The sequence below is a fragment of the Muscardinus avellanarius genome, assembly GCF_963383645.1.
Source record: "Muscardinus avellanarius genome assembly, chromosome: 16".
In the NCBI taxonomy this organism is placed as follows: Eukaryota; Metazoa; Chordata; class Mammalia; order Rodentia; family Gliridae; genus Muscardinus; species Muscardinus avellanarius.
Window position 1 is genome coordinate 44,273,814 of NC_137802.1, and position 16,174 is coordinate 44,289,987.

A 16,174-nucleotide genomic window follows, 5' to 3' on the forward strand; every position below is an offset into this window, starting at 1 on the left:
ATGCTACTAGAGTATTAGTTCATAGTAGTTGATTATGTAGCTGTCTGCCACAAAGGATGTAGATTGCAAACCACCTTGCATGTTTGCAGCTAGCTGATCTTTACACCAAGAAAGTATTTCCAACTAATTTAAGGGTTTCCAGCAGCTTTATTTCTCCCCACCAATTTCCCATCACTCCTTAACCAGTATGGGGTCCTCCACCTGGTCAGTCTTCTCTCTGCCTCATCGCCAACATGGTTCTGTATCGGTAGTAGCAGCGTCTAGAGCACTTTGTCATCTGTCTTGAGTAATTTCTTTGAGGTCTCACTTGGACTATACTTTTTCATTCATTCATTCATTCATTCTTTTTTTTATTTTTGCGATACTGGGGATGGAACCCAGGGGCATTGTACCTCCATGCTATACCCCCAGGCCTATTTTTTATTCTTTATTTTGAAACAGGGTCTCACTAAGTTACGGAGGGTCTCACGAAGTAGCTGCGGCTGGCCATGAACCTGCAATCCTTCTGTTTCAGCCTCCCACGTACTAGGATAACAAGTGTGTGCCACCATGCCTGGCTTACTTTTTTCCTTAGTCATTCATCTTGGCTATCATTCAGTCCTGTCAAATCCTGTCCTGACAGTCTATATCTCAGAATCTAAACCTTTCTCTTTTTTGTTTTACTATCATAAAGTTATAGTCTGAATGCTGCTCCAAATCAGTGCCACTTACGAAATTCATCAGCAGAGGGAGCTAAATAAGACATCCTTAAAATGAGAAGACTTGTGAAGGAAGCAGTGACACTTTCATAGGCTGCTACAGTTGAAAAAGAGCTTCAATAATACTAGAAAGTGTTAGAAATCAGCTTTTTTGGACCCTAATCCCAGGTTAAAATTGTAAAGTGATTTATGTTTTTGAAAGAAGGTAATTCTATATCATGTTAAACCTATCAGGATGATCTGAGAAACATATACATGTTAGAGAACCAATCTGATGTTTAGTGTTTTTCATTTTTCTCTTCTGAAAGATTTATGAAATGAGGTTACTGCTTTGTACAGAATTTTATATTGAACACTGTCTTAAATTTGCTAAAGATACTGACTAATCCTTTCCAAGTTTTAAAGAAGAAACTTTTCACGTACATTTCTTATATTTTGTTTTGATTAAGTGTATGTATCTTAATTTCAGTTAGCAGACTTGAAGAAAGAGAAGCAGAACTGAAGAAAGAATATAATGCATTACATCAGAGACACACTGAGGTGGGTTTCTGGGTTGTTCTTACCATCTAATATTGAGACAGATTAATGGACCTTAGAAAGTGTATCTTAACTTTTCATTGATAATCAGAATAATTGTTGAGTTATATTCAGAAAACAATAAAATCATATAGCATTTATCTAGTTGCCAAATGTTGATTTTTCTTTTTCTTTTCTTTTTTTTTTAACTTGGATCAACTTTTCATGTAGTGAATCAGCATGCCACGCAGTAATTTGGGCACTTCAGGCTGAGCCAGTGTTGGCTTTCTTGTCTGGCTGAGCACACGCCTCCCTCCCTGCACATGGTGGAGACACTATGTTGTGTGCTGACGTGGGAGAGCTTGGGAATGGTGCACTGGCAAGTCATCTGTCATATTTATGGTCCTATATAAAGGACTTGTTTATGTAACTGCATAAACACACGAAAATGTGGCAAAATGATTGGAAAACAGGTTTTCTGTACTTTATTTTATGATTTTCAGTACTTTATTTTTTTGTGGTACTGAGGATCAAACCCAGGGATAGTCTACCTCCAAGCTATACTCCCAGCCCTATTTTTATTTTTTATTTTGAAACAGGGTCTTATTAAGTTGCAGAGGGACTAAGTTGCTAAGGCTGGCCTTGAACTTGTGATCCTCCTGTTTCAGCTTCCCAAGTACTGGGATTATAAGTTTGTGTTCCCACATCCAGTTTTAGACCTTTTTATTTTGTATTTTGAAACAGGGTCTCATTAACTTGCAGAGCCTGGCATGAACCTATAATCTTCCAGTCTCAACCTCCTAAGTACTGGGATTTTTGTGTGTATCACCATGCCCAGCTGAGTATACAGTTTCTTTCTTTCCCCTCCCTCCCTCCCTCTTCTCTTTTCTTTCTTTTCGTTCTTTTTGGCGGTACTGGGGATAGAACCGGAGCATTTTTCACCTCTGAGCTACATCCCCAGCTCTATTTTTTTTATTCTTTGAGACAAGGTCTCACAGAGTCACAAAGGGCCTCACTAAGTAGCTGAGGCTGGCTTCAAATTGCGATCCTCCTGACTCAGCTTCCTGAATGCTGCGATTTCAAGCGTGTGCCACCACAAGTCAGAGTTTTCAGTATTTTAAACTGATAATTCCAGCATATCATCTCTTCAAAGCAAATTAGAAGGTGTACTTGAGAGTTTTAAAAAAGTTTCTTACGCCGGGCGTGGTGGCGCACGCCTGTAATCCCCCGCGCTTGGGAGGCGGAGACAGGAGGATCGCGCAGGTTCGAAGCCAGCCGTGCTGGCGTAAGAGACCCTGTTTCAAAAATATAAAATAGGTCTGGGAGTGTAGCCCGGAGGAAGGAGGGCTTCCAGGAACCCCAGTACCACCAAAAAAAAAAAAAAAAAAAAAAGTTTCTTACTAGCTGGGCGTGGTGGCGCATGCTTGTAATCCCCAAGCTTGGGAGGTGGAGACAGGAGGATCACACAGGTTCGAAGCCAGCCTCGCTGGCTTAAGAGACCCTGTTTCCAAATAAAAAAGTATAAAAATAGGTCTGGGAGTGTAGCCCGGAGGTAGAAGGGTTTCTAGGAACCCCAGTACCACCAAAAAAAAAAAAAAGTTTACTATGATTCTCTGTCAGCCTTTCTTATGTTGAATTCGTTTCTATCTTGTTAATGCGAAAATCTGTGTATCATGATCAGTCTGGTTTTCACATACTTAAATAAATAAATAGAATTTTCATAGACTCATGCAATATTTGTTACATAAAATTTCTTTTTTTGTGGTATTGGGGATTGAACCAAGGGGCAGTCTACCTCTAAACTACCTGCCCAAGCCGGGTGTGGTGGCGCACGCTTGTAATCCCCGCGCTTGGGAGGCTGAGACAGGAGGATCGCACAGGTTCAAAGCCAGCCTCAGCTACTTAGTGAGGCTCTCAGCAACTTAGTGAGACCATGTTTCCAAATAAAATATACAAAAGGTCTGGGAGTATAGCCCAGAGGTAGAAAGCCTCTGGGTCCCACCTCTAGTACCACAAAAAAATAAAAATTAAAAAAAATAAACTACACGCCCAGCCCCTTTTATATTTTTGTTTTGAAACAGGGTCACGCTAGATTGCGAGAGTCTCGTTATGTTGCTGAGGCTGTCCTCCAACCTGTGGTCTTCCTGTCTTAACCTCACAATACTGAAATATTTTCTCTTCGTCCCTTTCTAAGTGTCTTTCCAATGATAAACAATTCCAGTCTTTATTTCTGTCCCTATCTATCTAATCTGTTTTTGTGTGCACAGAGAGAGTGCATGTGTGAGGGTGTGTGGGGGCAATACTGGGGATTTAATTCATTCTCCCTCTGAGCCACACCCTTTATGAGCCTTGGATGTTGCTGAGGCTGTTCTTGAATCCGAAATCCTCCTGTCTCAGCCTCCTCCGTATTGAAATGACAGGCATGCACCACCATGCCTGGCTCTGTTTACTGGTGCTGGAGATTGAGCATGCTAATTAAGCCCATGCTCTACCACTTAGCCTCATTCTCAGTGCTAGCTAGTTCCCATCTTTAGCTCCCCGTTTTCTTCCTTTGTGTGTTGCCTCTAGTAGAGACTTATCTTGTTATTTTAAAGTAACATAATAAAATTGCACTGTACTCAGTTTCATATGTTTTGCAATAATGTAGTTAACACTTGCTTGGGAGGGGTTGGAATTTCTTCCTGACTGTTAGCCCTGACAAGTGAGGTTTGATCATTACCGTCTTAGTTTTATAGCCATATTAAAAACATGAAATGGTGCAAAATTGATATCCAGTGGTATAAGAAAATGATTGACCACAAAGGCCTGGAATCATAAAGCTCTGGAAGACAGAAGCAGATTACACAGCAGCTTTTTTAGTATATAAAAATATTCACATTTTAGCTGGGCTTGGTGGCTCATGCTTTTAATCCCATCATTTGGGAGACTGAGACAGGAGGATTGCGGTTCGTGGACAGCCTCGGCTACTTAGGTCCTTTGCAACTCAATGAGACCCTATTTCAAAATAAAGAATAAAAAATAGGGCTGGGGTATAGCTCGAAGGTAGACTGCCCCTGGGTTCTATCTCCAGTATTGCCCAAAAAGAAAAAAGAAAAAAAAACACCTTACATTTTATTATTATTTTTGCCATACTGGGGATTGAGCCCAGGGACATTCTACCTCTGAGCTCCACCCCCAGCCTTATTTTTTACTCTTTATTTTGAAACAAGATCGCAGTGAGTTGCAGAGGACTTCACTAAACTCACTTAGTAACTGAGGCTGGCTGTGGACCAGCCACCCTCCTATATCAGTCTCCCAAGTACTGGGATTACAAGTGTGAGCCATCACGTCTGGCTTCTCACATTCTGGACAGAAAGCCTGTCCAGAAAGAAAAAACAATCTTAGGAAAATAAACGCCAAGTCAGAACTGTGCCTATCCAGTAACAAAGGCAGCTTTCCCATGCTGCCTGATAGCTCTCCTCATAGGATCCCCTCCCACAGTCAGACAGCTTCTGTCATCTGCCCTGATAGGCTCTGTTCTGTTTTGCCTACATGGAGACTCATGCAACACAGATATGGCTGCTTTGAAATGTGGGTCTATTCCAGTCTATAACTTTTGGTGTTATATATCTTTTCTAGAGATGCCATTCAATTGGCAATTATAAGTAGCTCTCTGACCCTAAAGAACGAGATGTTCCTTAAAGGTAAACTCTGGAGCCTTATAAAGTGGCACACACCTGTAATCTCAGCAACTCAGGAGGCTGAGGCAGGATTACTACAAGTTCTATGTCAGCCTAGGAAACTTAGCAAGATCCTGTCCTCCTCCTGCTCCTCCTCCTCTTCCTCCTCCTCCTCTTACACACACACACACACACACACACACACACACATTAAAAAATAATCATCCTAGTATTCAGAAGGGTGAAAGAGGAGGATCGCAGGTTTGAAGCCAGGCTCAGCAATTTAGCAAGACTTTGTTTCAAAGTAGAAAATAAAATAGGGCGTGGTGGTACACACTTGTAATCACAGCATTTAGGAGGCTGAGATAGTAGGATCATGGTTCGTGGACAGCCTCAGCTACTTAGTGAGGCCATTTGCCACTCAACTTACAAGCATGCGCCACTATGCCCGGCCCAATACGCAAATTAATTTAAATAGTGTTTTAAAGCTGGACATGGTGGCTCATGCCTGGCAATCCCAGTACTTGGGAGACTGAGACAGAGGATTGCAGGGTCAAGGCCAGCCTCAGCAACATAGACCATTTCAAAACAATAACAACAAAAAGGAATAGGTTTGTAGGTCTGAAGTAGAATGTCCCTGGATTCAGTCACTAGTACTACCAAAATAAAAAAGTACTGTTACCAAACATGTTTACAGCTTAAGGAAAACCTACTGTGGCTCTTTTTGTAGTGTGAATAGCAGTTCTCTAATTAAATGAAAAAGGTGTGCACATTACTGAATTTACTTAAGATTTGCCTTAAAGAGGAGAGCACAGGAGGAAAAAAGTTATCAACTGTGAAGTCGTTGGCCACATGTGCAGTCCTCCTATTGTAATATCCACTAACATAAGCTCTGTATAATCTTGGGAAAATTTCACATCAGGGATTATTTAAATACATTCTTATTTAATCTTTTGACCAACCTGTTATTTATTCCCATTTTACAGATGTATATATGTGGTTTGGGGGCTGCATATGGAAAGATTCCAGGCTAACAGATCTATGCTACATGTCTCCAGAACTTGCCTTGGTTTTTGTGTTGAGCCAGTACTGAGTCAGTCTCTGCTCTGAAGATATCTTGGAGACAAGGGGCTTGAGGGTTGGGCCTATTCCAAACCAGGATTTTCCAGACAGTGTTCTTGAGATTGTTTTTGATGGCTCTCATCGTTATTTGCATTTCTGAGAAAATTGTGAATTATAGTTCTAAAACCAGGAGGGATGAGACTGGTAACCAAATAGAGTATCCAAAGCACGCCCCATTTTATTCTCTTGCATCTCTTTTCTTTCTGGTTGAACTGGCCCTGCCCTCCCACCTCTACTACTATTGCTGTTGTTGCTGCTGCTCTTCTTTAAAGCCCTATTATTAAAAGTTTTATGTGCAGTTTAATTTTTACTTTTTGTGTATTTGTGGATTTCAGTGCATATTATTTTTAGATGTCAGGAAATGCTTTAGGGTGTGGGGTTTTTCTTGTGGGTGTGAGGAAGAAAAGGACAATGGGCTCACTGCCTGCCTAAATTAACTAAAAGGGCAGATACAGCATGAGTCCTATAATGTTTAACTGCTCACTCTGATAGACCTGACATCTGGCCTCAGTGCTAATGACAAAAAGAACAGTTAATTGTTAACTAGCTTGTCAACCTTGGCAAGTCATTTTAATCAGTAACTGGAGTTTATCTATAAAATTGTGTTATGGTGAAGATTAAATGAAAAATGGCAGTAAATGCACTTGCTGACATGTACTTGGTTCTCAATAAATGATAGCTGCCATTTTCTTGGTTACTTTACTGTCTTTTTTGGGGTGCTGGGGATTGAACCCCAGGAACATTTTACTTCCAAGCTACAATTCCCTCCCAGTCCTTTTTAAATTTGTTATTTGTGGTACTGCAGATGGAACCCAGGAGAATACTACCTTTGAACTCTATACCCCCATTTCTATTTTATCTTTTTATTTGGAAACAGGGACTCACTAAGTTGGGGAGGGCCTCACTAAATACCTGAGGCTAACCTTGTACCTGTGATCCTCCTGTCTCAGTTTTCCAAGTACTGGGATTACAGGTGTGTATCATCATGCCCAGCTTATGTTCCCCTATTAAGGGGAGTTTAATTGGGGCAATAATTTCATTATTTGAACCATTTTGGAATATTAGAATAGCATATTGCAATTACTTGATCATTTGAGGAAGATTTCTTTTTTTGTGTGTGTGATATTGGGGAGTGAACCCAGGGGCATTCTACCTCTGAGCTACACACGTGGCCCCACTTTTATTTTTTATTTTGAAACAGGCTCTCTCTAAGTAGCTGAGGCTGGCCGTGAACTTGTGATCCTCCTGTCTCAGCCTCCCAAGTGTGTGACAGACACCGTGCCCAGCTCTTTAGGAAGATTTAGAATTCAACATTTTCTAAATTTTAAATCTTTACTTAAACACTCCAGACAGTAAAGAATCGTTCTAGAGTGAGCTATTTATAGAACTGATTCTATCTTTGCATTTTGTTTATAATTTTTTGGGGGGAGCAGTGAGATTGAACCCAGGAACATTCTACCTCTGAGCTACACTGACAGCCCTTTTACTTTTCTAATTTATTTATTTATTTATTTATTTATTTTTGCAGGTCTGGGGATGGATCCCAGAGGCATTTGACCTCCGAGCTACACCCCCAGCCCTATTTTTTATTCTTTATTTTGAAACAGGGTCTCACTGAATTGCAGAGGGCTTCACTAAGTAGCTGAGGCTGGCCGCAAACTGCGATCCTCTGGTCTCAGCCTCCCAAATGCTGGGATTACAAGTGTGCGCCACCACGCCCGGCTTAATTTTTTATTTTTTTAAATTTTGAAAGAGTCTTGCTAAGGTGCTGAGGAAATGTTTTGGCTTTTTTTCATCTGAATATCTGAAATGTTTACAGTAACTTAGATGCTTCCTTGAGCAAATCAGTTTTATATGGTTACACTATCAAGTATGTAAGGATTCAACTTCCTTGTTTCCTTTCCCAAGGGCCTTCTACCTCTAGGCTACACCCCCAGTCCAATTTTATTTCTTATTTGTAAACAGGGTCACACTAGGTCAATGAGAGTCTTACTACTTGCTAAGTCTCTCTCTCTCATTTTTAAACAGGGTCTTGTTAGGTTGCTGAGGCTAGCCTGGAACATATAATCCTCTAGTATCAGCCTCCCAAACACTGAGATTACAGGAGTGCATCAGTACACCTGACTTCAAAACCTTTTGGAAATTTTGACATTTATTAGTCTGAACATTCATTTTGTTGTATTAATTGTAGTTCATTTTTTCCCCTTAAATTTCTTCCTAAGTCAAGAAGAAAACAGCTTATTATATTTGCTGACACAAAAACAAAAGTTGTGTTTCTGTAAAATTACTCCTAAAATAGTGGTAAGGAGAAAAACTGTTAACAAAAGTTAACAAAAACTGTTAAGAAAATGTTTTCACATACTATATTATGTCATTCTATGTCCTTTTTTGCTGGTAACATTTCTTGTTTTGACTAGTCTTTTTTTCAGTACTAGGGATGGAACCCAGGGGCATTCTACCTCTGAGCTACACCCCCAGCTCTATTTTTTTATTCTTTATTTTGAAACAGAGTCTCACTGAGTTGCAAAGGGCCTCACTAAGTAGCTGAGGCTGTCTGCAAACTGTGATCCTCCTGTCTCAGCCTCCTGAATGCTAGGATTACAAGCGAGCGTCACCATGGCCTGACTGGACTAGTCTTAGTCTATTCTATTATTATATTTGCTTTAATGAAATTGCTTGTTTTATTTCATGCATCAGAGTTCAACTTTTTTATAATAATACCTTAAAATATGTGTGTGTGTGTGTGTGTGTGTGTGTGTGTGTGTGTGTGTGTGTGTTACTGGGGATTCCCCACAGGGGCATTGTACCTTTGTACTATACCCCTAGCCCTTTTTACTTAATTTTTAAATTTTAAAACAGGATCTCAGTAAGTTGCTGAGGCTATCCTGAAACCCTCAGCCTCCCAAGTACTGGGATTACAGGTATGTGCTACCACACCTGGTTAAATGATCTATTTATTACTTTTTGTACATGCTAAATAGAATTTTTGTAGCAAAAGCATATGTTTTTTGTTTTTTGTTTTGGTAGTTGAGACTGAATCTGGGGGCTTTATACGGTGGAGCTATATCTGCAGCCCTTTTATTTTTAGTTCAGTTTTTTTTTTTTTTAACCCCCATGGTGCTGGGGCTGGAACCCAGAGGCATTCTACCTCTGGGCTAGATCTCACCCCTGTTTTATTTTGTTTGGAAACAGGGTCTCACTAGGTTGATGAGTCTCACTAGTTGTTGAGGCTGTCCTCGAACCGATGATTCTCCTGTCTCAGCCTCCCAAGAACTGGGATTACAAGCGTTTGATACCACACCTGGCTTGAAGCTATCACTTTTAAATTCAGCTTTTCTATCATATATATACTTACCTAAGACTCAAAATCAAGTTGTTCTGATTTTTTCATCTCTAACTATGATAGATTATTACAGCATATTAGGAAATGAAGGAGAAAATATTTTAGCTTTCTTTGAACTAGATCTATAGAAACAAAAATAAACATCTTGTTATTGCCGGGCATGGTGGTGCACACTTGTAATCCCAGCATTTGGGAGTCTGAGAAAGGAGGATCGTGGTTTGTGGACAGCCTCAGCTACTTAGTGAGGCCTTCTGAAATTCAGTGAGACCCTGTTTCAAAATAAAGAATAAAAAATAGGGGGTAGGGGTCTAGCTTAGAGGTCAAATGCCTCTGGGTTCCATCCCTAGACCCACACACACAAAAAAAAATCTTAAATTACTTAAAGCCAGGCATGGTGGCGCACGCTTGTAATCCCAGCGTTTGGGAGTCTGAGACCGGAGGATCGGGGTTCATGGACAGCCTCACCTACTTAGTGAGGCCCTCCGCAATTTAGTGAGACCCTATTTCAAAATAAAGAATAAAAAATAGGGTTAGGGGTATAGCTTGGAGGTAGAATGGCCCAGGGTTGTATTCCCAGACCTGCAAAAAAAAAAAAAAATTTTTTTTATTTAAACAAATTGAAAATTAACTTTTAATCAATTTCTTTTAACATGGAAAGGATCAGAAGGTTAGGAAATGGGGTATTTTGAAGTTTCTTATTTCCCATTTTAGTCAATTGGCTTCTCAAATGCCATCTTTTTTGTGTGTGTGTGGTACTGTGAGTGGAACTCAGAGGCTTTCTACATCCGGGCTGTACTCCCAGACCTATTTTATATTTTATTTGGAAACGGTCTCACTCACTAAGTTGCTGACAGCCTCACTAAGTAGCTGAGGTTGGCTTCGAACCTGTGCAATCCTCTTGTCTCAGCCTCACAAACGCTGGGATTACAAACGTGCGCCACCACGCCTGGCACCATCAATTATTCTTAACCAATAATCTCTTATGACCTCCTCCCAATGTATATATATTCGTGTTACTTATATCAATAGTATTTCATTTAATATCATCGTATATGAAAAAAAGTTCTTTTTTTTGCGGTGCTGAAAATTGAATTCAGGGACATTCTACCTTTGAGCTACACCCACAGCCCTATTTTTTATCTTAATTTTGAAATAAGTTTTCACTAAGTTGCAGAGGGCCTCACTAAGTAGTTGAGGCTATCTACAAACCTGAATTCTCCTGTCCTGTCTCATCCTCCCAAGTACTGGGATTATAAGTGTGTGTGATCATGCCCCACTAAAAAATTTCTTTTGTTAAGCAAGTTATTGGCTACTTTAAGGACACTAACATCTTACTTAATATAGGTATTTACATACCTTGCAATGAAAAATTTCATTTCTTAATATTCTTTTACATGGTACTGGGTAACCTAATAAAATTATTAAAAACATAATTATTATACTTGTAATACTGCCTTTATTCCAGGTATAGTTTTAAATTTTATGTTTTTTATTTTTTCTTAAAATAGATGATCCATAATTATATGGAACATTTAGAAAGAACAAAACTTCATCAGCTCTCGGGGAGTGATCAACTGGAGTCCACAACTCATAGTAGAATTAGGTAAGCTTTGTTTTACATTTTCCTTTGATAAAAAGATAATCTTTCTTGGGGCTTGTTTTTTTAAAAAAATTGTTTGTTTTTGTTGTTTTGTTTTTGTTGTTCTTTAATTCTGGAACAAGTTAGAATGACTCAAAAAGCTCTCCACTGTGGTTAGAATGCTATAAAAAGTAGTATAGAAAAATAGAAACAGCCTTCACTATTAAAAAGGCAAATTGTGAGCCAGGTTATTGTATCAGAATGTCGAGGTATTTTGATTATTTTTAATACTTAGCAGAGATTATACAGGGTCTGAAATTTTCGTGGGAATGCTAAACATTTTTTATTTCTCTGGTATAATTGGGGCTTTTTGTTACAGGGAGGCATGTTTGAAAGGGTTAGTTAGCCATCTGTTTGATGTAGGAGTGTGAATAAATTATGTAGATCTCTAGGCATTGTATCCAATGGGCTAAGCTGGGACTCAGTGGAGAGGAAAATAGTTAATAGGCTGGCTGTCGCTCTGGATTGCTGCATTAACGCTGGGAGCAGCAAGCAGCTCCGTGGTTATGAGATGGGGAGAGCGGAATGACGTCATCGCTTGGGAGCCGCTGCAGGATGGAGTGGAAAGCTGCTGCTGATGGCATTGTTTTTGTGGCAGCAGCTGAATGACAGATCCTCACTACAAAGATTCCCCGTTGGCCCCTGTGTAGGCCTCCTGCTTCGGGTGTTTCACCATGCCAGCACAGCGCCATGAGTCCTGGATGCATGCTGCTGTTTGTGTTTGGCTTTGTTGGCGGGGCGGTGGTCATTAATTCTGCTATCTTGGTATCTCTTTCTGTTTTGCTGCTTGTGCACTTTTCTATTTCTACCGGTGTGCCGGCTCTGACGCAGAACCTGCCGAGGATACTCAGGTACTCCCGTCTCTCTTGGAAGCTCCTGCTTACCTGGTTTTTCTTAAATTTTAGCTCCTGGGTCTGCTTTATAACCATTTCTGTTACAGATTGAAACAATGGAAAATGGCCTGAAGCTAAGATGTCTGTTCTTGTTTATAGTAATTTATAGGCCACTACTTAGGAATATTGCTTTGTGTTTGGAAGCTAGACATGAAAAATGACTTTGATGTTGTACTTGTACACAAGTACAAGGTCAGTGTGGTCTTGTTTTAAGCAGAATGTTCAAAAAGGAAAAGAAAGAGTAGAGCAATGGGTCCAAGTTTACACAACACCTGGGTTTAGCTCCTGAGCATTTGGGGGCAAATTTTTTGTGTGTGCTGGGTCTTGCAAACAGTTAAACATAGGCTATAGTTTTATTTCAAACCAATTAGTTTTGATTAAGATTTAAGTATCATTTTATAATTAATAATAGCTCATGGGAGCTAACAATTTAAATATTTTTCTTCTTAAAAAACATTTGAAAGTAAAAAGATTTCAACTTTTTAGGGCAAGGAATGTATTTCCCCCATTATTTACACATCAAAGTTGTTGAAAGCTTTACAAAGCCTATTCACTATTGTTTTGTCAGATGTCGCCCTTTCTTTTCTTTGTAGTCCTGGGTGACAAACATCCAAGCCTGTTTGTGGGGGTAGTCATTAATCCTGTAGCTTTACTGCTGTTCACTCAGCTTGCATCCTGCAAGAGCCATCTTCTTAGAGGTTTAAGGTCCTAGAGGTTTAAGGTTTTGGTTTCCTTCGTTTTGTAACTTAACAAACTTGAAGCATCTGATTTGTTCAGATTCATGCTTTGTGAATGGCTTTAAATGAAGGTTCATAGTATATTGTTTTAATTTATTATTTAAATAGTTATAAAATATTTAAATCTTCATTGTGAATTTAAACAAATTAAGAATTAAAGTAGTTAGTTCCCTTAATGTGTTCCTTTTTATTTACAGATCAGTTCATATTCAAAGACCAGTTGATAATTTTAGTTTAAGGCCTAGAAATTATATTTCATCTATGCTCTAAAACTAGATGCTTGGTAATCTATGTTCTTTCTGATTTACAAAAAATTAGGCACATTCATACTGCTTGTGTATATATTGGTACATAAAGGATTTGCATATGTGTTACTGTATATTTAGGCTTTGAGGCAGTTAAAATGCATATACTCAAGAAAATGTAGAATATTAAAATAAGGCTTATATTAAGGAGATATCTTAGGTTTAGGTTGTGTTTGAGAGGGCAGTGAGTGTTCTGTAGTGGATGAAAAGTTTTGGAATTGGACCGTCTGGGTACAAATGGCCATGCCCTATGTTAGCCACCCTTGAGCTTTGACAGTTTGCTTAATCTAAGCCAAAGATTCTTCCTCAGAAGGCACTTACCTTATTGGGTGATTTTAAAAATAAAATCAGGTTATTATTTTTAATTAATGTTGCAAGATATGTGGTAAATTAATTTTATAGTCATTTATAGATATCCCATTTTTCACGGTGCTATTATAACTATTTTATTGGTAACATATCTTATGATTAAAAATTTTTTTTGTGTGTGTGGTACTGGAACTCAGGAGCCTTCTACCTCCGAGCTACACCCCAGTCCTATTTTTTATTCTTTATTTTGAAACAGGGTCTCACTGAATTTATGATTAAGTTTTTTTTTTTTTTTTTTTTGTGGTACTGGGGATGGAACACAGGGGCCTTCTACCTCCAGGCTACACTCCCAGACCTATTTTATATTTTATTTGGAAACAGGGTCTCTTAAGCCAGCTGAGGCTGGCTTCGAACCTGCGCAATCCTCCTGTCTCAGCCTCTCAAGTGCGGGGATTACAAGTGTGCACCACCACGTCCGGCTTATGATTAAATTTTAAAAGCTGCATGCCACAGAAATTACTGTTAGCTTGATTGAACACAGATAGCAGATAGATAAACTGATAAATTGTCTATACTCCCAGACCAGACCTTTTTTTTTTTTTTGGTAATACTGGGGTTCCTGGAAACCCTTCTACGGCTGGGCTATACTTCCAGACCTATTTTTATACTTTTTAATTTGGAAACAGGGTCTCTTAAGTCACAGATCTACTTGTCAAAAAATAGGTAGCTCCAAGTCGGATGTAGTGGCCCACCCTTCAAATCTCAATACTTGGGAGGCTGAGACAGGAGGATCTGGGTTCTTGGCCATCCTCAGCTACTTAGTGAGGCTCTAAGCAACTTAGTGAGACCTTGTTTCAAAATAGAGAACAAAAAAATCGGCTGGGGGTGTAGCTCAGAGGTAGAATGCCCCTGGGTTCAATCTCTAGTACCACAAAAAAAAAAAAAAAAAAAAAGAAAGAAAGAAAGAAAGAAAAGTAGGTAGCTCCAGATAGGAAGTTCCAAGGGAAGTATGAGTATTACTTTTCCCGTTCTGAAAATTGGGAAAATTATTTCTATTTCCTGCTAAGGATTAAATAAAATAATATAAGTCATATATCTCAGTACCTGCCCCCTGGTGCATATTCAACAGATGTAATCTAATTTTTTTTTTTACTGTTCTTTATCTATAGGTAGACTTTACCAATTAGTTGTAATAAATATGAGTATAGCCCAAAAGCTATTTCAAAACTATATTTGCAAAATTATTTGTATACACAATCAAACATTTCAAAAACCAACTCAGTAGGTGGAACTAAAGCAGTGTGTGTGTGTGAGTGAGTGAGTGAGTGAGTGAGAGGGGTGGGGCCAGGCACTGGAGATTGAACCCAGGGACATTTCTGCCTTTGAGCTATACTCCTAGAGAACTCTCCCTCCCCCTCCCCCTCTTCCCCCTCCTCCTCCTTCTCTTTTTGTGTTACTGGGGATGGAAACCCAGAGGCATTGTACCTCCGATTCACACCCCTAGCCCTATTCTTTTAGTCTTTTTATTTTTGAAACAGGGTCTCACTGAGTTGCAAAAGGCATCCCTTGGCTGAGGCTGTCTGAACCGCAATTATCAGGTTTCAGCCTCCTGAATGCTGGGATTTTTTTTTTTTTTTTTTTTTTTTTAATTTTGAAACAGAGTCTTGCTAAGTTACAGAAGACTTTGCTAACTTGTTGAGGCTGACCATGAACCTGTGATCCTTCTGTACCAGCTTCGCAGTTACTAGGATTATAGACATTCACCACCATGCCTGGAGAACTAAAGCCATTTTAAAAACGAATATAACAAGGATTCTGAAAATTGGGAATAGCTTTGTTTCTATTAGACAGTAATAATATTAGACATAATAGTAATAATACTAGACAAATGTTTCAATCTAAGGGGTTAAATCTGCTTAGTATATTTCTTTGTTTCCCATTCTTGGTTACTATTCTTCTGTGAGTTTTATTGATGCATTTAATAAACAGAGTACCAGATGTGTGCATACCAACGCAGCGCAGGAGTGAGGGGTTTCTTTGAAAATGGGATTCTCATGGATTTGCATATTACATGCCTTTTTCTCTCCCCTCAGTTCTTATGCAGTTTGTCAATAAAACAAGGAGAGGAATATGTAGTAATATAGTAATACTATTTTTCCAGAATTGGAAAATTGTAACCCAGAGCATCATTGACCCTTTTAACATATAGTTAAAAGTCTTCAAAAAGTGACCTTCCTAGAGAGCAGTTTCTGAAATATTGATAAAAAGTAAAATAAAGAGATGGGAAATCTACTTGTACCTTGGATTATAGATTTAGTAGGAAAGTAAAAAATGGATTCATAGAACACTCCTTCCCCCAATGGTTTTAAACTTTTTCAGTATTTGATGTGTTTGAAAATAAAAATGAATGTGTTGGGGTTATTCATATAGGAATATAATTCTAATGTGTTTTGATTTCAGTGTGATGAATTTGTATGAAGTCATATTGTCTTCCTAGCTGTCTGCATTTTCGGTTAGAAAGCTTTTTTTTTTTTTTTTTTTTTGCGGTACTGAGAATGGAACCCAGGGGCATTCTCCCTCTGAGGTACATCTTCAGCCCTATTTTTTATCTTTTCTTTTTTTTTTTTCTGGTACTGTAGGTGGAACCCAAGGGCTTTTTACCTCTGCGATACATACACTCCCAGGCCCATTTTATACTTTATTTGGAAACAAGGTCTCACTAAGTTGCTGAGAGCCTTACTAAGTAGTTGAGGCTGGCTTTGAACCTGTGCGATCCTCTTGTCTCAGCCTTCTAAGCGCTAGGATTACAAGTGTGCACCACCACGCCCAGCCTATTCTCTGTTTTGGAACAGGGTCTCACTGAGTTGCAAAGGGCCTCACTAAGTACCTGAGGCTGTTCATGAACTGCGATCCTCCTGTCTCAGCCCCCCAAATGCTGGGGTTGCAAGCGTGT

The 16,174-nt window shown here is 39.2% G+C and overlaps 1 protein-coding gene across 9 annotated transcripts in view; it reads left to right on the plus strand.

Annotated features, from left to right (window-relative positions):
- Positions 1-16,174, plus strand: part of SPAG9 (sperm associated antigen 9) — a gene marked incomplete at both ends in the record, with an annotated part of 158,706 nt that overhangs the window by 48,454 nt on the left and 94,078 nt on the right. For 5 of the 9 annotated variants that reach the window (XM_080713485.1, XM_080713488.1, XM_080713487.1 and 2 more), the window contains 2 exons: positions 1,168-1,238; positions 10,847-10,941. In XM_080713485.1, coding sequence (XP_080569611.1) covers positions 1,168-1,238; positions 10,847-10,941 — 166 coding nt within the window. Of the gene's footprint in view, positions 1-1,167; positions 1,239-10,846; positions 10,942-11,667; positions 11,829-16,174 lie in introns of those variants that run through there. The other 4 variants (XM_080713492.1, XM_080713491.1, XM_080713489.1 and 1 more) reach the window with 1 other exon arrangement.